The 21,195-nt window shown below is 33.9% G+C and overlaps 1 protein-coding gene across 2 annotated transcripts in view; it reads right to left on the bottom strand.

Annotated features, from left to right (window-relative positions):
* LOC141566921 (myosin-8) overlaps window positions 1-19,546 on the bottom strand; it is a 44,940-nt gene extending 25,394 nt beyond the window's left edge. The window contains exons 1-19 of one of the 2 annotated variants that reach the window (XM_074312071.1): window positions 19,526-19,546; window positions 19,245-19,292; window positions 16,435-16,660; window positions 12,735-12,878; window positions 12,475-12,631; window positions 10,694-10,721; window positions 10,486-10,597; window positions 10,306-10,398; window positions 10,110-10,173; window positions 8,104-8,202; window positions 7,909-8,012; window positions 7,380-7,518; window positions 6,505-6,623; window positions 6,266-6,415; window positions 5,994-6,164; window positions 4,684-4,993; window positions 4,503-4,570; window positions 1,807-1,894; window positions 1,602-1,719 (exon numbers count right to left, since the gene is read on the bottom strand). In XM_074312071.1, the coding sequence (XP_074168172.1) occupies window positions 1,602-1,719; window positions 1,807-1,894; window positions 4,503-4,570; window positions 4,684-4,993; window positions 5,994-6,164; window positions 6,266-6,415; window positions 6,505-6,623; window positions 7,380-7,518; window positions 7,909-8,012; window positions 8,104-8,202; window positions 10,110-10,173; window positions 10,306-10,398; window positions 10,486-10,597; window positions 10,694-10,721; window positions 12,475-12,631; window positions 12,735-12,878; window positions 16,435-16,638 (2,168 nt within the window). In that variant the 5' untranslated portion in view covers window positions 16,639-16,660; window positions 19,245-19,292; window positions 19,526-19,546. Of the gene's footprint in view, window positions 1-1,601; window positions 1,720-1,806; window positions 1,895-4,502; window positions 4,571-4,683; window positions 4,994-5,993; window positions 6,165-6,265; window positions 6,416-6,504; window positions 6,624-7,379; window positions 7,519-7,908; window positions 8,013-8,103; window positions 8,203-10,109; window positions 10,174-10,305; window positions 10,399-10,485; window positions 10,598-10,693; window positions 10,722-12,474; window positions 12,632-12,734; window positions 12,879-16,434; window positions 16,661-19,244; window positions 19,310-19,525 lie in introns of those variants that run through there. The other variant, XM_074312072.1, reaches the window with a different exon arrangement.
* Window positions 19,547-21,195: the final 1,649 nt, after the last annotated feature.

Here is a 21,195-nt window from a genome sequence, read left to right as displayed (position 1 = left end):
AATGGTGTGCCTAGGGATGTGTCTGAAGTTATATTTGAATCTAGATCTTCTTGGCTCCAGACCTGAAAAATTCCACCTTGGAATCTAAATTCAAATTCTATCTCTGTCAGTGTCTTTTCCTCTCAAATTACCTTCTATCTGCTATTTATATATTTTGTAAGTACCTAATTGTTTACATGTGGTTTTCACTACTAGAATTGGCCCTCCTTTTGGGCAAGAACCGTATTTTTGCCTCTTTAAATTCCTAGCCTTAGAATAGTGCTTGACACATAGCACTCATTAAATGATTTTTGATTCACTGACACAGTCCAGTATGATCCTAGGAAAACACTTAACATCTCATCCCCCCAGGCAATGTTCTAAAACTGTAAGTTGTAATACAGTTGCCTCTATACATTTATAGAAGGTTTCTTCCCAATGAGCCTCCTTCATTTGATGAAATCAGAAGTCTGGATAAACAAACAAACAAAAATCCTAAACAATAAATATATCCAAAAAATACTAATGATAACCTGAGAAGAAAGAAAGAGACCATTAAGGGGAAAGGACCCACATGTACAAAAATATTGATATCTCCTCTTTCTGTGGAGGCAAAAAATTAGAAATTGAGGGGATGCCTATCAATTGGGGAATGGCTGAACAAGTTGTAGTGTATGAATCTAATGGAATGCTATTGGTCTATTAAAAAATGATGAACAGGAGGATTTCAGAAAAATCTGGAAAGACTTACATGAACTGATTCTGAGTGAAATGAGCAGAATTAGGAAAACATAGCACAATAATAGCAACATTGCAAAATAATCAACTATGATCAACTTAGCTCCTCTCAGCAATGCAATAATCTAAGAGAATTCCAAGGGATCCATAATGAAAAATGCTGACTACACACCCAGAGAAAAAAACTATTGAGTCTGAATGTTGATTGAAGCATGTTATTTTTACTTTTTTTCCTTTCTTGTGGTTTTTTTCTTTTGTTCTGAGTCTTCTTTCCAAACATGACTATTTTGTAAATATGTTTAATGTGATAATGCATGTATCTATATCAGATTGTTTGCTGCCTTGGAGTGAGGGAGGTAAGGAAGAGAGAAAGAAAAATTTGGAACTCAAAATCTTACAAAGGTGAATGTTGAAAACTATTTTTTACATGTCATTGTAGAAAAATAAAATACTATTAAATAAAAAAAATTAAAAAGAAAGTCTAAAAAAATGATTAAAGAACTGAAAGATTTCATGGCCAATCAACTCATTGTACAGATGAGAAAATTGAGAGAGGATGACTAGTCCAAGGTCACAGAGGGAGTAAAAATAATAGTGGAATTTGAATTCAGATACATATAATTTGACTCCAAATCAAAAATTGTTTTCACTTTACCTACTTACTGCTTTGCCTTCATGAAACTTCATTAACTGTGTCCTGGGAAAATCTATTTTTCTACTGTTTAATCCAAATGTAGTTTTCATCTTCAAAAAGTTTTACATTTTTATCCATCTTGGTATTTTATCTTATGCAACATCTTATGTGTTCATTTAATCAGTTAAACATGAAATATACAGTATGTTGCATTGCTGTGTTATATGAAATAGATCAGGGAAAGGCTGACCTCTGTTTGAAATCACCATACAAGATTCTGCTTGGGAATCCCTTCCGGCAGATTCTGATGCCTTCTAGCACACCATTACACCTCAGCTGGTGTAGAACAAGTTCATGTTCCATGGCACCTGAAAGAAAGCACCATATTTGTTTATAATCTTGTGAAATAAAGAACTCAGAGCCAACATGTATATTTTAATCTGAGATTCTCTTACCAGGAGTTTTGGTTTCATTGGGAATGATACACCGTACAAAATGAGGGTGAGTGCTCCTCAGGTTGGTCATCAGCTTGTTTAAATTCTCCTAGAAGACCAAAAGACAAAAATTTCATGAATGTAGATGACAGAATTATAGAACCTCAGAATCAGAAGGAAACTAAAATGCCTGTTTAACCTGTATCTGATGGAAAATTCCTTTGAAAGATCAGTCCTCTAGCAAGAATACCATTGTAAATAGCCTTGTGGATAGTTAACATCTTACAGTAAGCAATAACTTGTGCTAACTGAGGAGACCCGAATGCTGAAATCATTTCAGAGTCTGGACTTGGGACTTCATTGTTTAGATTGGAAAATCCCAGAGAAGAAGCTTTCAGCAATTGTTCTACAACTTACAATCTTTTAAAATGGACTAAGGTCCCTGAGAGTTTAAGTAGCCTGTCATGATCACACTGCTAGTATGTGATAGAAGTGGAGTTTTAACTCAGTTCTTAATGATCTTAAGATTTCTCTCACTATCAGTGTACTATAACAACCTTATACTTTATAGGACTTAAAAAATACTCCTTTATATTATCTCATAACAATGCTACAAAATAGGTAGAAAAGGCATTTTTAACTACAGAATCTCAATTTTGAAAAGATTTCAAAAGTTGTTTAGTCCAAGCCATATCTAACCAATCCCTTCTAGGGCCTTTTCCCTGCTTAAAGATCCTCAATGAAATAAGGGTTAAAGGAACCTATTATCCTTCAAAGATAACTCACCCCACTTTTAGGTAGTTTTATTTTGGGATTTTTTAAAATCTCAAACCAAAGTTTGCTTCTCCTCCATGTCTACTATTTTCTCCTTGTTTTCTATTCTGGGACTAAATAGAACAGGTCTAACCCTTGTACATACTACCATTTCAAATACTTAAAAAGTAGCTATCAAGTTCCTTCCTTATCTCTTGTCCCACATCTTCTCTTTCCATTGTCTCTTCTCTAAATTAAATATCTCTAGGGCCTTCAACCAATCCTCATTTGACATAGTCTCTTTTCCCCTCATTGTATTGATTAGTCTTATTTGGATATCATAGGGGCAGCTAGATGATGCAGTGCAGAGAGTCCTGGGCCTGGGATCAGGAAGACTAATTTGCCAAGGTTCAAATATGATTTCAGATACTTAACTATGTGTATCTCTAGGCAAGTCACTTAACCCTGTTTATATTAGTTTCCTCATCTGTAAAATGATCGGAGCAGGAAATGCAACCACTCTGGTATCTTTGCCAAGAAAACTGCAAATGAGTTCACAAAGAGTTGTACATGACTGAATAGCAGCAACAACTTTTTCAAAAATTGTGATGTCTAAAGAAATAACTGATAAATAGATGTATAGAATAATTATATATATATATATATATATATATATATATATATATATATATATATATATATATATATATATATATATATATATATATATATATATATATAAATAAAATAGATGGCTAATGTAGCCATCTCTAGGGTGGGAAAGGGGGAAAAGAGAAATTTACATGATAATTTTGTTGCCTATTTGAGAGAAAGCATTATGCAATGTAGATTTGCAATTGCATTGGAATCACCTTTTTAAATGTATTGCTATATAAATATTTGTTTTGTTTCATAAATTAAAAAATAAAAATGGCATCTAGAATTGAAAAAAAATACTCCACATGTCAGCTGATCAAGTTAGATTACAAGAAATTTGCTGCTTCCTATATTCTGGACACAGTGATTCTCATTACAACCTATAATCATACTGGGTTTTGTTGTTATTGTTTTTAGCCACAAAAAAGCCAAACTATCAACATTTTGACTTATAATAAACTTTAGTCCATTAATTCCCCAAGAAAATTATTGGAAAAATTGCAATTTTGTTATAATTTTTTCCATCTTTTTCTTTGTGAGGTTGACTTTTTAAATTCCAAGTAAAGGACTTTTTATCTTATAAAACTGACCTTTTTAGACTTGGCCTATTAGCCTATTCTGTGTGTGTGTGTGTGTGTGTGTGTGTATTGTGTGTATGTATTTACATCTATGATATGTGTGTGTATTTGGATTAAATGAGATAAATTGTGTAAAGCATTTTACAAGCCCTAGCAGACTATAAAAATGCTAGATACTATTATATTGCTGCTGTGGTTACTATACTACCTCTCATGCTTTTGTCCAATGTGTTCATCATGATTCCTCCCAGTCTTGATGAGTGTTGAGAAGGAGAAATGGAAACATATGCTATAGTCTGGTCAGAATGAATACAGGAAAAGGCAGATAGACAAAAACAGTCTAAAGACATAAAGGCACCTCCTAAACACTAAAGTAATTCCACAAACTCCTTTAACTTATTTAGCTTACCCATGACTAGTGAATTTAAAGATATTTAAAGATTTTTATTCCTCAAGGGCATATTTCTCAAGATCCTCATCTCACTTGATTCTCTTGGGTATTAAAACTAGTCTTGCCTTAATTATGAAGACTTAGTCTGTAAATTCTAGGTAGATCTAGTTTCCTGGACTGCCTAATTTCTCAGCATCCTCAGGACAAAAATTAATTCCCAAGTGGTCAGGATAAGAAATTCGCATTTCCTTATCCCTCCAAACAAAAATCTATCCAAGGAGCAATAATTATAAACATTTTTTGAAATCAACTAAGGAATGTTGAAGTTTGCACTGTACCCTGAAAAGAGCTGACACAGTCTGGAAAGATGAACCCTTCTTCTTGGAACTTTTCTTTGCTCCACCCTCTGAGATGAAAAAATAAAAACAACACATTAATTAAAATAGAATCTGGGCTCTGGAATGTGACTTGATAATGTATAAAAATCAATATGTTTACACAAATATCATAGATTTTTACCTGCTTCAGCTGCAGCATATGCAGAGAAGAGATAAGCCAGAGTTTTCATGGAGGATTTCTGGTAGAGTCCAACCACTGTCTCATTTAGGGGGTCCTTATTCTTATCTAGCCAGCCTGCAATGTTGTAGTCCACAGTGCCAGCATAGTGCACAAGGGAGAAGTGGGCCTCAGCCTTCCCTTTGGCAGGCTTGGGTTTCTGAAAGTTGTTGGATTTGCCAAGGTGCTGATCATACAGCTTGTTCTTGAAAGATGTGTCTGTTGCCTTGGGGAACATACACTCTTCTTCTAGAATGGAGAAAATTCCCAGTGGCTGAAAGACAGATGAGAGAATTTAATTTTAAACCATCCCCTTTCAAAAGCAAATATTGCTATGGTCATTTCTTTGGGTTATACACAGACCTAAATTAAGCAAATTCATGTCACAGATCAAGAAAATGCCTTTATTTGGGGAAAATTATTTGATTGCACATATTAAAAACAATTCTGCCTACTTAATGAGTTGTTCTTCAGATTATGCCATAGTTCCATCACAACCACCATGTTATAGGACAACTCCGTTATGAATACTTTTATTTTTAAAGAAAAAAAGGATGTTTGGGTCCAAGTTTTACAGTAAGAGTTTGTTTTTAAATGTTGTTTACTTTTAAATTTTTTTTTAGGCAAGTGAGTCTACTTTTACAGTTTTCATCATTAACTCCAACCTTGTTGATCCAGAAGTATGTGTCCTGTAATATTATAATTACATTGAGATTTAAAATAACCCCTATAGTTCAATGTCTTTAATATTTTAAAGTTTCTTTGCCATTTACATGGAAAGAATTAAAATAATTTGAATTCTCTTCCTTTTTTTTTTTTTTTTTTTTTTGCTTCTGAATAGGGTAGCTGTTTGACTGGTTGTAATTATGGAAATAATGGGATCATATTTTTTCTGGTATATCATTTATGAAATATTCAAAATAAAAATCTGAAGTATATTTGGTTTAAATTGTAATATATTTTATTATAATAAAGGAAAGTAGCTTTTTTTAGAAAAAAAAAAACTCAAGCCCATTTACTTGGCTTTTCATTAAATGCTTTAAAATAGGTCCCATGTCACTTCTAAGTGACATTATTTATATGTATGAGTTGGAAAAGGGAAGTTCTTTCCAAATTATGAAATCCAACATTTTAAATGTCCCAAGTTCTAACCTAAAGGAATATAATTAAAATGACAAGAGATGTTTTAGCTGTCTTTGAAGAGATATAAGAAAAAACCATGAACCTTGAATGATGATATGATTAAACCACTTTTCAAAGAAGACCAAACACACCTTCTCAATGAGCTCAATGCAGGCAGCCAGGTCCATCCCAAAGTCAATGAATTCCCACTCAATGCCTTCTTTCTTATATTCCTCTTGTTCCAGCACGAACATGTGGTGGTTGAAAAACTGTTGCAGTTTCTCATTGGTGAAGTTGATGCACAGCTGCTCCAGGCTGTTGAACTGAATAAGTCAAACTGAATAAGTAAGACTAGAGAAACAAGGAATGCTGTGGTAGATCAAGTTATGATGTAGACTGATATATTTAGAATTTGGTTACTCACATCAAAGATCTCAAAGCCAGCAATGTCCAGGACTCCAATGAAGTACTGTCTGGGCTGCTTGGTGTCCAGCTGTTGGTTGATACGAGTGACCATCCACAGGAACATTTTCTCATATACAGCTTTAGCCAGGGCACCCACAGCATTGTGTACCTTCAAAGACCGAGTGTTAATTCATAGGACTGCTAAAGGAATGTCAAGGATATATCAGTGACTATAATAAATTAAAATAATGAATTCACCTGCTGCACAGTCTGGCCTTTGGTGACATATTCATTGCCCACCTTCACTCTAGGGTAGCACAATGCTTTAAGGAGGTCAGCAGAATTCAGATTTTGAAGATAGGCAGCCTTATCAGCAACTGTGGAGTAAAATGAAATAAAATCAGATTATCATCCTTACCACCCTCCCAACCTACCATTCAAGGTTTTTTTGCAGCAACATTTTATTGAAAACCCTTTGGAATATTATGACTTATTCTTTTCATTAAAGACTTCCCCAATCACACAACTAATAAATAGCTATATTATATTATATAATGTAGCTATATATATTATATAATAATAATGAGATAATAAATATCTGAGGATAGATTTGAATTCATGAAGATGAGCCTTCATGATTCTAAGCCCAGTGCTCTATTCAATGTCACCTACTACCTTCCTGTTCTTAGTAAATTATCCCACCTCAAATTACACACACACACACACACACACACACACACACACACACACACACACACAGAGTATATATGTATTATTCAACTTTTTTTCAGTTCTGTCCAACTCTTTGTGACCCCCAATTTGAGGTTTTCTTGACAGTCATACTGGAATGGTTTACCATTTCTTTCTCCAGCTTGTTTTACAGCTGTGAAATCTGACAGAAACAGGATTAATTTATTTGCTTAGGGTCACAAACTAGAAAATATCTGAGCCAAATTTGAAGCCAGGTTTTCCTGACTCCAGCTCTAACGCTCTCTCTACTGTGCCATCTAGACAGCCCCAGTATATCATATGTATATTATGTCATATTTATATGTATGTATGTATTCAACAATTAGTTAAAATTAGTTTCTGTTTAGATTTTGCATTAAGTCAAATGGATAGTTATTTGTTACCTTCAGTGCCATCAGGCTCAGCTTGTTCCTCTCGCTGCTTTTGCTTGAATTTCATGTTCCCATAATGCATGACAGCCCCTGTAAGCTTGTAAATGGACACTTTTTCATCTGAAGTAAAACCCAGGATATCAATAGCACTCTATATATAAAAAAAAGAAGAGTAATGAGTGACAGAGATCAGGCATAATATTTTCAATATTTCATTTGGTTTTAGGAAGAAGCATTTATTGATTTACTTATTTACAAGATATGAGGTGCCATGAATTTGTCACTTATAATATATGGTATGTATTACATGGAATTTTTTACATGGAAAAAAACTCCAAATTGTTATATGGCTAAATGCTACATCTCAAGGGATGTCACAAGGCAGTTACAGAAAAGTCAGACAAATATATGAACCCATCAACAGAACCTGCTAGTACCACTAACAAATAAATCAAACATATATGTCCTCCATATTGGCACTGAGCCAGTGACACCATCTTCATATCAGAAGAGAACCAGCTTTTTTGTAGAAATTACTTACATCAGTGGCAATCAATTCTTCCTGGTCATCAATGCTGGGAACAGTGATCTCCCCTTGACTGACAAAGGCATAATCATATGGGTTGGTAGTGATGAGAAGCATCTCTAAGCACATAAAGTAAAGGACACATGGTTTAAGTTTGCACTTGCTAATAAGAGTATTAGTACCCAGGTAATAAATTAAAATAGTGCCTACCAATTAGTTCTGGCTTCTTATTGGATGTGATCTGATAAAAAATGTGATAGCTTCTTTCAGCCTTTAGCTGAAAGGTAACTCGAGACTTTTCTAGCAGATCTGAAATGACAAGTAAATGCAGAAAAATGTGAGCTTTGACAAATTTAGAAAGTTTACAGAAATGAAAAAAAAAGAGCAAAGTCTCCTAATCATGTTATGAGATATATACAATGACATGAATGTAATATAGTGTATATGTTTGACAGGAGTAATTAGGTAGTTTTTTTTAAAACTAGACAATAGTTCCACTCATATTACCATTTAAGAAGTTCTGTAATTCACATGATAATTATGGTTAGAGCATAAGATATGGATTCAGAATAAGAGTTTAATTTAAATTATAGGTTATTGACTTACCTTACTTTATGATTGTATGCAAGTCACTACCTCTTTCTATTTGTAAAAATAGGGATAACAATACTCAAGATAGTAAGTATTAATCACAAATATGAATTTGAGGTCATTTCTATCTAAATGAGTATATTTCTATTACAGGAAGATAGTTTCTTGGTAGTAGTTAAAACTTGTGCTATAAGTTCATGGATCTTCTAGAATTGGGTTAGTTAGTTATTAGGATGAGAGTTCCTAAGTCTTTCTTTCAAAGTTGTCTTTACAATGTTGTGGTCATTATATAAATATTTTTCCTGCTATTGCTCATTTCATTCTGCTTCAGTTCATAATTTCTCACAGTACAATAATATTTTATCATATTCATATACTATAACTTATTCAGCCATTTCCTTATTGGGAACTCCCTTATTTTCCAGTTTTTCTCCACCAAAAAAAAGAGGTGTATAAATATATATATATTTTACATATAGGTCTATTTCCTTTTTCTTTGATCGTATTGAGGTATAGACCTAGAACTGATAGACAGATTTATTCTTGGTTTGAAAAGGTGCTGGTATTTGGGTGAAATGCTAAAGGCACCATCTATTAAAGTTGACTATCAAAGTCAATTTCTTCTGTGGTATTTCTGGGACAGAAAATTCACCTTCTAATGGAAAGGCTGCTAAAGGCAACTGAAAATATTCTCTCTTAAGAAAAGCCCTTTACAATCCCTGTAGTTTTAAATATTCTAATTTTTCCTTAAATTATCTTGGCTTTACTTATCTTTTTACATCTTACAATCCTAGAAAAAATGTGAACTATTTGGCCATAGAGACAGTTTGTGATTTTTATCTTTGTTTTCTCAATGTTGTGCCCAGTGATTTGCATGTAGTAGGAATGTAATTAATGTTTACTGAATTATTGAAATACTTGTTAAAAAGAAAAGCCTATGGCATATAACTCAAACCTGGGTCCTCTGAAAACTCACATCTACTCAATATCCTCCTGAGTAGGTAATATTTGTCAGGTAAAGGTACTGATTCCAAGTCTAGAATTTTCTAGTTATATCAAATTCCCTGGGGGACAGTGTCTCATCTAGGTTTCCAACTTCATGTGGAAATTAAAAACAATTAATTCATACTTGACCAAAAATGCCATTTGTTGAATCTTGAGTAGGTAGTTATATAGTGCTCACTTGAAGTACTCACTAAAATATATAAGCTCCTTGAAAACAAGTATTTTAATCATATCTCTGTATCCTTAGCATTTAGCCAAATATTGCCCAGCATATAGTGGAGCACTTAAATTATTAAACAACCTCTGGATTTAAAAATCAATTGCTCATAAATCTATTTGTTTCATTTTAGAGAAAAATTAAGAGAATTTATCACTACTGCTAACATATTAGATATTTGAAAAGAAAATATATTTAACTATATTCTGTTTCTGGATATAAGGAGAGTTAGTAAAAATACTAGTAGTCACTCATGGGTAAGATAAACATATTATCATAGGCAGTGCTTTTTGACAGCAACTTGGTAATTTATAAGATCCAGGATCAAAAACATCTTCAAATGAAGAATATCCCAAACAAAAATCCCCAACAAATTCATATTTTCCCTTCCCTTGCTACTTACATGTTTCAATATCAGCTGAAGCCAGTTTCCCTGTGGTACCAAAATGGATCCTGATGAATTTTCCCTTGAGAGGGGAAAAACAAAGAATGATAAACTTGTAAACAAATAAAATAATAAACAGAATGCATAAATTCATAAACATGAGAGGTCTAGTCCCTATGAACTATATAAGAGTCTTAGTGACCAAGAAGCTTACAAAACGAGATGAGTTGTCATTCCTCACAGTTTTGGCATTTCCAAAGGCCTCTAGCAGGGGATTGGCACTGATGATTTGATCTTCTAATGTCCCCTTAAAAAAAGGAGGAAGCAATTGTTATATTTAGGCACCTGAGAACATGGAGAGAGATTTTTAATGTGACTTTAATAAAGAACCTACCTGCATCTTTCCAGAAGAATCTTCCTTCTTTTTTTCTCCAGTAACTGCAATTGTTGCAAAGTATTGGATGACACGCTTGGTATTTACAGTCTTTCCAGCACCAGATTCTCCACTGCCAAATCCAAATGAATGAAACAGTTCAGACCTTTAAACTATATAGCCAATACAATTTTAAAAATGGGCACAAAAATGCATGTAGTGTACTTACGTGATCAAGATTGACTGATTCTCGCGGTCTAAGAAAGAAAAAAGAAAAATATTGTTATAGTGAAAATTGGCATTTAGCATAATGGCATTAATGTCAAAAGAGCTTATATATTTTGGTATTAATTAATGTGTGTGTACACATACACATGTATACATACACATATATATATGTATATTCATAGGTTTGGATACACACACACACACACACACACACATATATATATATATATATATATGTGTGTGTGTGTGCCTGTATATACAAGGTGTGTTTGTGCATGTACATATGCATGTATATGCATGTGTGTATAAATATATATAGAGAGAAACACTCTTGCTAACTTCTGATTACCAATTTCATGTGAAATGATTAAAAATTAACTTGACCAAAAAAAAAACACAAAAAAAACAAAACCTCATTCATTCAATGTTCAATAGGTAGTTAAACAGTTCTCACTTGAAAAACCCCTCAAAACATCCTTGAAGGCATGAACTGTTTTAATCATATAGTATCCTCAACACCTAGCCCACTGCCCAGCATACAATAAGGCACTTAAGTTCTTTAAACAACCTCTGGATTTAAAATGAATGGCATACAAATCTATTTGGTTCCTTTTAGGAAAAAATACTAATTTTTATTGCTAATATATTTGATATTTGAAAAGAAAATGTATTTAGCTAGATTTCTGGAAATAAGGAGAGTGAGTAAAGATTTTTCAATAGTTTTAAATAGTTCTCAGAAGAACTATATCCATACATGCATATATTGTTTTGGATGGCAGACAAGGATAGATTCCATGGAGTAGTTAAAATGAGCATTAGGGCAATCAATTTCACCTATTTAGGTGTCAGTTTCCTTATACATAAGATGGAGTTTGAAGTTTTGAAGATCTTTGTGATTTTCTGAGTTGCAAAAACTTAAATAGAAACATATATATGGTATCATGAATCACATATTATAGTTCCAGAACTGAAAAGGACTTCAGATGTGATCTAGTACAGCACCTTTATTTTATAGATAAAGAAATTGAGGCTCAGGGAGATGAGGTAATTTGGCCAAGATCACATAAGTGATCTTGAAAGATGGGATTTGATTTTAGGTTCTCTGAATCCAGAGATCAAGTATTTTCCAATATCCCACAAGTTTTCTGAGAAAGTCAAATTTTTTGTAAAAGAAAATATATTCTTATTAAGGAACATATCAGATCAGAAGTTCTTAGTATCATCCCTAGTGGATTATAAGCTCTTTAAAGGCAGGGAGTACATTAATTTTTTGTTTGACAAGCATTTAGGAGTAGAGTATTATAATAAACATTTCTTGAAATTCAGAAAATATAGTTATTAAATGCATAATTAAAACCAAAGCATAAGTTACAATAGTAGTAGTTCTTGGAGTCTAGAGATGTTTTTGTTTGTTTGTTTGTTTGTTTTTTCCAGTTGGACAAGGTAACTTACAGACTGAAGGAAGACCTGTAGTTGTTCACATCAGGGAGGGATAGCTGACACTTTGAGGATTTGAAAGGGGAAAGATAAGTTTGCTATTTCTAAGAATTTGAGAATTTAGGAATATAATTTACAAGATTAATCTACATGAGAAAGAGGCCATATAGTATAGAAAAAAAGAGAGCTAGACCGGGAGAGGCTTGAGATGATACTTGGTGGCATTGAGATGTCCCACAAGTCACTTATCTTATCTGAACCTTCTTTGTCTGGGATAGTGATAAAAGTAATATTTTATATAAGTGTTGTTAATATGATTCATATTAAAAGAAATTAATTTCTCACCAGTTAACATGAACTGATAGGCATTATCAGAGATGGAGAAGATGTGGGGAGGGGCTTCCTGCCTCTTCTTGCCTCTGTAGGCAGCCACTACTTCTGGGTTATATACTGGCAGCCATTTGTAGGGATTGACAGTGACACAGAAGAGGCCTGAATAGGTCTGTAGGAAATCAGAAAATTAATCAGTTGACAAATAGGTTGTCAAAGAAGTGATTCCTCAAAGACATCATGCAAATGAAAAGAATTACTTAAAGTGCACTTACATAGATCATCCAGGCTGCATAACGCTCTTTCAGGTTATACAGGACCCCAGGTTCATGCAGGTGAGTCATCATGGCCATATCCTCAATCTTGTCATATTTGGGAGGGTTCATGGGGAAGACTTGGTCATCCCTCACTGTGAGAGTCTGACAAGGAAAGGAAGAGACCATTTTCCATCAAGTAAGCAGCTCTAGGCATTTTGTGGAGAGTAACTTTTCCTTTTTTAAACATTGAAGCCACTAGTTACTAGTAATCACTAATAGGGCAAAGCTATGTATGAATGAGGAGACCCAATAGTAAAGTCAAGTCAAAGAAAATCATCATTTATTAATCATCTATTATGTGTCAGACACTGTGCTAAGAGGTGGAGTTACAAAGAAAGACAAAAAACAAAAACCCTCTTTAGGAGATCACAATCTAATGAGGGAGAAAACTTGCAAACAGTAAGTATGAATAAAATATATATGGGAATGTTTCTAACAGAAGGCAGAATTTTAGGTGGGACTTGAAAAAAGCCAAAGGGGCCAGGAGGAGAAGATGAGAAAGGAAAGAATTCCTGAGATGACAGAAAACCAATGAAAATGCATGGAGCCAGGAAATGGAGTGCCTTATATAAGGAATAGCAAAAAGATTGGTGTTTTTGGATTATGGAAGAGAGCAAAATGTGAGAAGCATGGAATGGTAGGATGGTTGTGGGTTACTAAGGACGTTAAAAGTCAAACAGGGAATTTAATATTTTACTCTTCAGGAAGTCAGTAGAATTTATGAAGTAGAGTGACCTCATTAGATCAGTTTTTTTAGGAAGACCAATATGGCGTTTAGTGGAAGATGGATAGGAGTAGGGTAAGACTTGAGACCTAGAGACCAAATATCAGGCTATTGTAATACTCTAAATGTGAAGTAATGATAGCATGTATTAATGCCAAAGATCAAAGGAAAGAAGGGAATATATGTGAGAGATATTGAAGAGGTAGAATTGGTATGATATGGCAACAGATTGTATAAGGATGGTAAGAAAGAGTGAAGAATCAAAAATGACATCAACAATGTTATTAGGCTGTGATTGGGAGTCTGGTAGGCAGATAGCTGGTGCAGTGGCTGGAGTCAGAAATATCAGAGTTCAAATGAAGCCTCAGACATATACTAACAGTATGACCCTTGGCAAGTCACTTACCTTCAGTTTTACTCAGTTTTCTCATCTGTAACATGGGGATAATAATAATATCTACTTCACAGGATTGTTGGGAAGACAGTGCCTGGCATATATGAATTACTCTATAAATGTTAGCAATTATGGTGATGGGTAAATAGATCTAAGAATCATCTTCATAGAGATGATAATTGAAATTATGGGAAAGATTGAGAAAAGATTTAGCATCTAAGAGGTTACTAGTAACTTTAGAGAGGACGAGTTTAGTTGAACAATGAAGTTTGAAACCAGAGAGAAGAAAGTTAAGATGAGAATAGAAGAGAGGATCCTGATTCTGAATGGCCTTCTAAAGGTGTTAAAGATGAGAGATACAGGATAATAGTTAGTGGGGATGGACAGACCAAGTGAGAGTATTTTTAAAGACTGGGAAAATATGGCTGTATTCATAGGCAGGTAGACAGGTAGAGATTGAAATTAAGTAAGAAATGGGGATGAAAGAAGGAACAATCTGATAGAGAGAATAGGATGGAATAAAATCACTTGAGCATTTAGTGGAGTCTGCCTGGCAAGGAGAAAGGATACTTTATTATGTGAGACAGAGGCAAATGAGTTAGTGGAGTAAATCATCTGAGTGTTGTGAAATAAAAATGAAGGGATATGAAGGAGCTCTTTGATAATGGCTTCAATTTTTTTTCAGTGAAATATGAGGCAATGTTCTCAACTCAAAAGATGGGGGAGAGTAGGAAAGGAAGAAACATGGAATTTAAGGAGCGATATAAAGGTTTGGAAGTTCTTCATAAGGCAAAGAGGTAACAGAAATTGTAACAGGGACACAGCATATCTACTTTTTTCTGACACCAGTCTATGCTTCTAAATTTTTTTTCTTTTTATCTGTTGCATCTTTTCTAAAAATAAAAACTTTGGCAGCTCTCTTCTGTAGATGCCTAAGGTAAGTTGACAGACCTTTAAGACTTCCTACCATCTGGAACTAGTTTAACTCTTCCATACTTAGATTATTCCTCTTCATGTACTTTATGTTCAAATAAAACTTATCTATTCACTACTTCATGAATATCTTCTGTACTTTCTCATAGTTCATACTCTTCCCTATGAGTGGAATAGTAATAATTTATATTTATATAGAACTTTAAAGCTCACAGACAGATTCTTCCCAATAATCCTCTGCTTCAGAGAAATTAGGAAGGCCTGGGGCCTTCTCTGATATATTTTTTGTTAGTGGCTTAAACTCTCAGCATCCAAGGCAGTTCTCTGAGACTGCAAAACAGGTGTTAATATCCCTCATTGGGATTCCCCAAACCAATGAGATCAAAATTACAATCCAAATCCAGAAAAATAATTCAAGGAATATTTTTACGTACTTAAAGTGAATAATGATAAATCATTCTAACAGTAAATCAGAAAATAAAATCATTTTAAATTCTATAAATACAAGAAACTAAGGCAGCTAGATAGTTCAGTGGATAGAAATGCTGGGTTTGGGATGAGGAAGATTAATCTTCATGAATTCAAATCTGGCCTCATACACTAATTGTGTGATCCTGGGCAAACCACTTAAACTTGTTTGCTTCAATTTACTCATCTAGAAAATGAGTTGGATAAGGAAATGGCAAAGTACACCAGAATAGTTGCCAAGAAAATCCCAAATGATGTCATGAAGAATGTCACAACTGAAAGAACTAAACAAGAATACAAACAGTATCAAGAATTTGTAGTTAGATTTAAACCAAAGTTCTTGAACCAAATAGAGTTTGTTCTCTATTCTTCTATACTGCTTCTTCCTTCTCTTTTCAATTTCTACAAATTCTTTAAAACTCAGCTCAAATTCCATCTTCTCCATGAAACCTCTCCTGATTCTCTTTTGGACCTCACTCTTTGTCTATGAATTTATCACACATTGCTGTGGATATATCATAGTAATCAGTTTAGATCTGCATTGGTTAAGAGAATATCCACAATGAGAAGATCACATAGTTTTTGGAAATATCCTGTAAAACCCATGGAAGATTCCAACCTCACAGATAGCAAATTTCATTTCTTATCTAAATTTTGTATCTTCCCCACTATCTAGCACAGTGCTCTGTACTATATAGGCACTTTTAAAATGTGTTAATTTCTGAACAACTAGGATCACTTGAGAAGGTCCCTGAGTAGGGGGCTTCTGCTATGGTTACATTCCCCTTGTTTCTCAGAAAAAAACAAATAAATACAAGGACATGACAGTGATCACCATCTTGGAGGTCTGTTAGGTAATGCCGAAGATATAATAGTGAGTTTTTATCTAGCCAGGGGATTTTTGTACTTATCCCAGGAGGCTTCAATGAACCTAATACATACAGGAATAATGTCATTATACATAGCTGTCAAACACAGTCTTCGTAATAGTTGAAAAAAAGAAGTCAGGACACCTAATCCTGCCAGTAATTAGATCTGTGTAATAAGTCCATACATAGCATTGTAAATCTATAAATAACTTGCTGGTTGGATATCCCTGAACTAAAGGAAAAGACTTTTCCATCTATATTGTTACTCACAGCTCCACCTTCTGTCTTCACTGTCACTTTCCCCCCTTCTCTGCTCTGTATGGTACTCTTCACATAGGATTCCTTGGATTCCACCACAAAGACAGAAGTTTTAGCATCAAAAGGCTTGTTTTGGGCTTCAATTCTCTCCTTCTCAGACTTTCGGAGGTAAGGAGCAGCCTCTCCAAAAACGGCCATTTCTGAATCCGAACTCATGGCTTCAATTTAGAGAATTCTGCTAGTGAGAGAAAAATGAGAGGAAAAAATAGTAAGCATGAGTTATGAAGTAAAATGAAAGAAATATGAAAAATAACCTCCCTGAATCCCACTTTCCTTATTTGTAAAATAATGATGATGGGGATGATTTGTTTAGGACAGAATTATTTTTGTGTCATAGACCCATAGGCAGTCAGTCTTGTGAAGGCAATGAACACCTTTTCAGAATAATGTTGTTTGATGTTTTTAAAAATTCATAATCAAAGGCAATACTAACTTTCAATGAAAGAATTATGAAAATAAAGATATATTTTTCCCATTCAAGTTTATAGACCCTCTAAAATCTATACATGCATTCCTTGGAGATCCGTGCATTCTAGATTAGTACAGTTGATCTTGAAGGTTGATCTAAATCTATGATACCAAAACTGGAGCGCTGGACAGAATCCAAGTATCTCTCTTAGTTACTACTCACTAGTGCCAAGAGAACTCAAAGGATTAGTAGGGGATGATGCTGATTTAGGGTTTCACTGTTAGCAAGCTATAAATCTCTTTTCCATATTACTTAAAGGTAGGCAATGTGGTCTAATGAAGCAAATGATAAATATGGTGTGAGAAGGATTTGAATTCCAACTTTGTCACTTGCTATCTTTGCAATCTTTCCCTCTCTGAACCTCAGTTTCCTTATATGGAAAATGGGAACTTGAACTAGATGAGCTCTAAAGTTATTTCTATACCCATCTCTATAATGCTATACCTTGTTGCCTCAGAATTAGATGACCAACATTGTAACAAAATGTGATTTTTAATGTAATTTATATATCATATCATGCTAAAATTTTCATATGTCACACACTATATCACATCATATTATATATCACATTATATTTTACTATTAATTATATTAATAATATGTTTCTTCATATGGAAAAAGGAAAAAAAATCACCAACTAAATACAAAGGAGATTTTTTTTTTGTAGCAACTACAGTTATTTCCTGCTTTTGAAGGCTTTCTGGATATAAATAACATACTTCAAAAAGAAAGATTGAAGTTTATGGAAAAGGAAATTGAGATTCATAGTGCTTTTGAGTCTTAATATTTTTGTTTTCTTAACGTTTCATGATCAATATGTAGTTATTTCACTAATCTGTTGCTTATTTTTAAGAGCATATTTATACTAATGTTTGATGCTTCTTCCTTGAGATTGTTTTTTAACTTTTAGTTTATGTGTAGCCTACTAAATCATTTGTAGTTGAACTGTGAACCATGAAATTGGCCTCTCCTTAATTTCTTACAATCTTTCATGATACTATTCTTTGACTTCATCACAGCAAGAATTCCACTAATAACTCAATCTTTGATAGTAAAAAGATGAGAATTTTGTAGTGGAAAAGATCTATTTTATCCACTTTATTTCCATGTGCTTTCTTCTGATTGGAAAAAGGAAAGCAGTACAAAAATAGGAATTTTAATTACAAGTACTGCATGGCATTATTCTTATGACTATTTTTCCCCATCCCCAAAATAAATGGCCCTAGTTTTTTTTTTCCTTTAAATTTCACATAGATTTACTGGATGTCAGAGTTGTAATAGATTGTAAAGAACAGCTAGTTCAAACTCTCTTTTGTAAAAACAAAGAAACTAAGGCTCTGCAATTGTAATTAGATTTAATCTTGAGAAAGGATCAAGATTCATCTTAGTTAGGCAAGTTATTTCAGAAGGGCAGCCAGGTGCTATTCAGATAGAGAATGTAGACTGGAATTAGGAAGACTCTTCTTGAATTTAAATCTGGTCTCCGGTACTTGTTGGCTGTGTGACAAGGCAAGTCACTTAACTAATTTACCTTAGTATCCTAATCTGTACCATGAGCAGGAGGAAGAAATGGCAAGCCACTTTTGTATCTTTGCCAGGAAAATGCCAAATGCAGTCATGAAAAGCCAAATACAACCGAAAAATGACTGAACCACATTTCATGGAGAGGTGACATGGCATAATAAGTAAAGATCTGTGGTAAAGTACTAACTCTGACATAATATGACTGTATGACTCCGGGCAAGGCATTTTACCTTAGGACCTTGAACAATTCTCTAATTGTTGCAAGTGATGATCTCCCTTACAGAGATCCCCTAAATCATTAAGATAAGGTCTAATTAAAAATTAAAAGTAAAAAAAATTAAAAGTAAACTCACAGAATGTTCTTGCATGTTTTTACCTGCAAAAAGTATTCTAATAGAAAATCAGAATATAGTATCTATATTAGTCTTTTAAATTGAGGTTTAAATGTATTCATATTTTCATTCATGAAATTCATCCCAAAAACTCATTCACGAAATATTTATTCAGCACATGCTAAACAAAAAAGGTACTTTGAATTAGATGAGTATTATTTTAGGGCTACTATTGAAATCTATTCTTTGTGAATCTACCCTACAATATTGCAGAATCCCTGAACAATACATTGTCAAGATTAAATATTTACAAACGTTCATTAGGAGACCTCATGTCTTTTAAAATGATATGTACAGGCAATATATGGAGCATCAAGAACACTATTTCCCCAACTAAACTTAATAACATTTTAAAGGATTAATAAAGTAGATCTTACCTCTTTTAGTGCCAAATGAAGTAGATGCACTTTGAAAAATAGTCAGTACTAGAAAAAAGAAGAGCAAATCCTCGTTACTGAAGCACTTCCAAAATACAGTATACAGTACAATACTATTGGATATAAACTGGACAGCAGAATTAAAAATTTGTGTTGATAAGAGTTTATACAAAAATGAAAGTTCCAAGTAGCAGAAGCTATAATATGAAAGCCAAAGTAAAATGAAAATCAAGGTTTGCTTCTTCCATTCTTTTTCTAATCCCAAGTCAGTAGACACTTACCTCTTGGCTGCTGGGGGAGATGAGACACTCAGGCCTCTGGGGATACTTATATAGAGACTGATCTGTTCTTGCCAAAGCCACCTCCCCTTTGTATGGACAAAACATTTGGCAACTTAAACACTCAGCATAATTCCTACTGACATTAGGGATGTTTGGATATAATTAGAAATATTCTTTGCCATTTTGAGTATGCAAACCAATTGCCTATAAATAATTTGACAGCAGCCAATCTGAAGACAGGGAACATTTTCTAGTACATTGAGAAGGCAATTTTTTACAGTAGCTTGTTGAGGGCCTCTGAGCAAATTAGTAATGGGCTATATCAGGGTTGGCAGCTCCTAGCACATATGCCCATGGAAATCTAGAATACTATAGAGGCTTGCCAGAATTATTTATGCATAGGATCTTTAATGCTTTCTTCTCTCTGCTGCCCCAAGGATCCCTCTAATTGCTTTCACCTTGCTCATTATTTAAGACTTATTTCCATTGCCTTCAACTAAAAAAATAAAACTATGGTAAGCATACTTTTTTATACTCACTTAATACCATTCTGTCAGAACTCACTCATCCCTTTTGATGTGTTGAAATAAAAACATATTGTTCTTTATAGTGTTCTGGGGCCCAAGGGTTTATCTTCTCAATTAAGGGGGAAAGCATTCATATTTGACTCCATATAATCTTGGTTTTGTCTCTTTTCTGCTTGGTCCCATTGTTATGAAGACTTATAACAGCACTCTTCATCCTGGGATCTCTAAAGAGATGTGACATAATATATTATGACTCCTTCCATAGTGCCATTCAATTATTTGGATTGAGAGTGGCATTCTTTAAGCCAACAAAAAGATAGCCTGTCATTGGATTAATTATTCACTGAAGTAGTGCAATATCTAAGTTACCTTTTAGAACTACTGACCCATTGGACTCCACCTTATCTTTCTAGTATACATTAGATAAACCTCTTGAGAGACTGCAATAGCCCTTACTGGCCACTAGAGGGTACTCATCTTGCAGTTTCAACATACACTGTTCTCCCTAAAGCCCCCCAAACACATACACAATGATCCAAAAGAGTCTTCTGAATTCTTTCCACTTCTTCTAGATCAAAGGACATTAGTTCATACTGTATACCTGCATTTTTATTCACTTCAAGTGAATTTATGGTCAAAATTAACTTCTTTCCCTATCACATATTCAATGGTAGATTGTAGTGTTTTATATATTGTTTCATACCTCCAGGACGATTGGATTAACCACTGCCTAACAACCAAAAGCAAAAATCTGCTCTCACGACTCCATTAACTCCTCCACAAAGAACATACTTTTCTAATGAGCAATTCTAACTGTGATTTTTTTGAGTTGAACTGAGGTTTGACTATCTGGACAGAATGAAAATATCCAACGTGAGTTTTCTGCTACTGTGGATGATGAAAAAAGCAGGATAAAAGCAGAAGATTGATTTAGACCAAATCCTAGCAGTGGCAAGAAGTTGAAGTACATTGGAAGATGTCTACCAAAAATATTAGTTAGCACTCTTTTGTTAAGTTCTTATAAGAGTGGGATTCATGTCATAACCTCTCCCCAATCATTTGTCCACATTTATATACTCTTCTTTAAATCTACTCTGATTAGAAAAAATAGTATCTCTCACCTTTTCCTACATTTTTTCTCTA

This window comes from Sminthopsis crassicaudata, chromosome 4, assembly GCF_048593235.1.
Source record: "Sminthopsis crassicaudata isolate SCR6 chromosome 4, ASM4859323v1, whole genome shotgun sequence".
NCBI classification, from domain to species: domain Eukaryota; kingdom Metazoa; phylum Chordata; class Mammalia; order Dasyuromorphia; family Dasyuridae; genus Sminthopsis; species Sminthopsis crassicaudata.
Note: the sequence above shows the minus strand (reverse complement) of the source record. Positions and strands in the feature narration are given on the sequence as shown.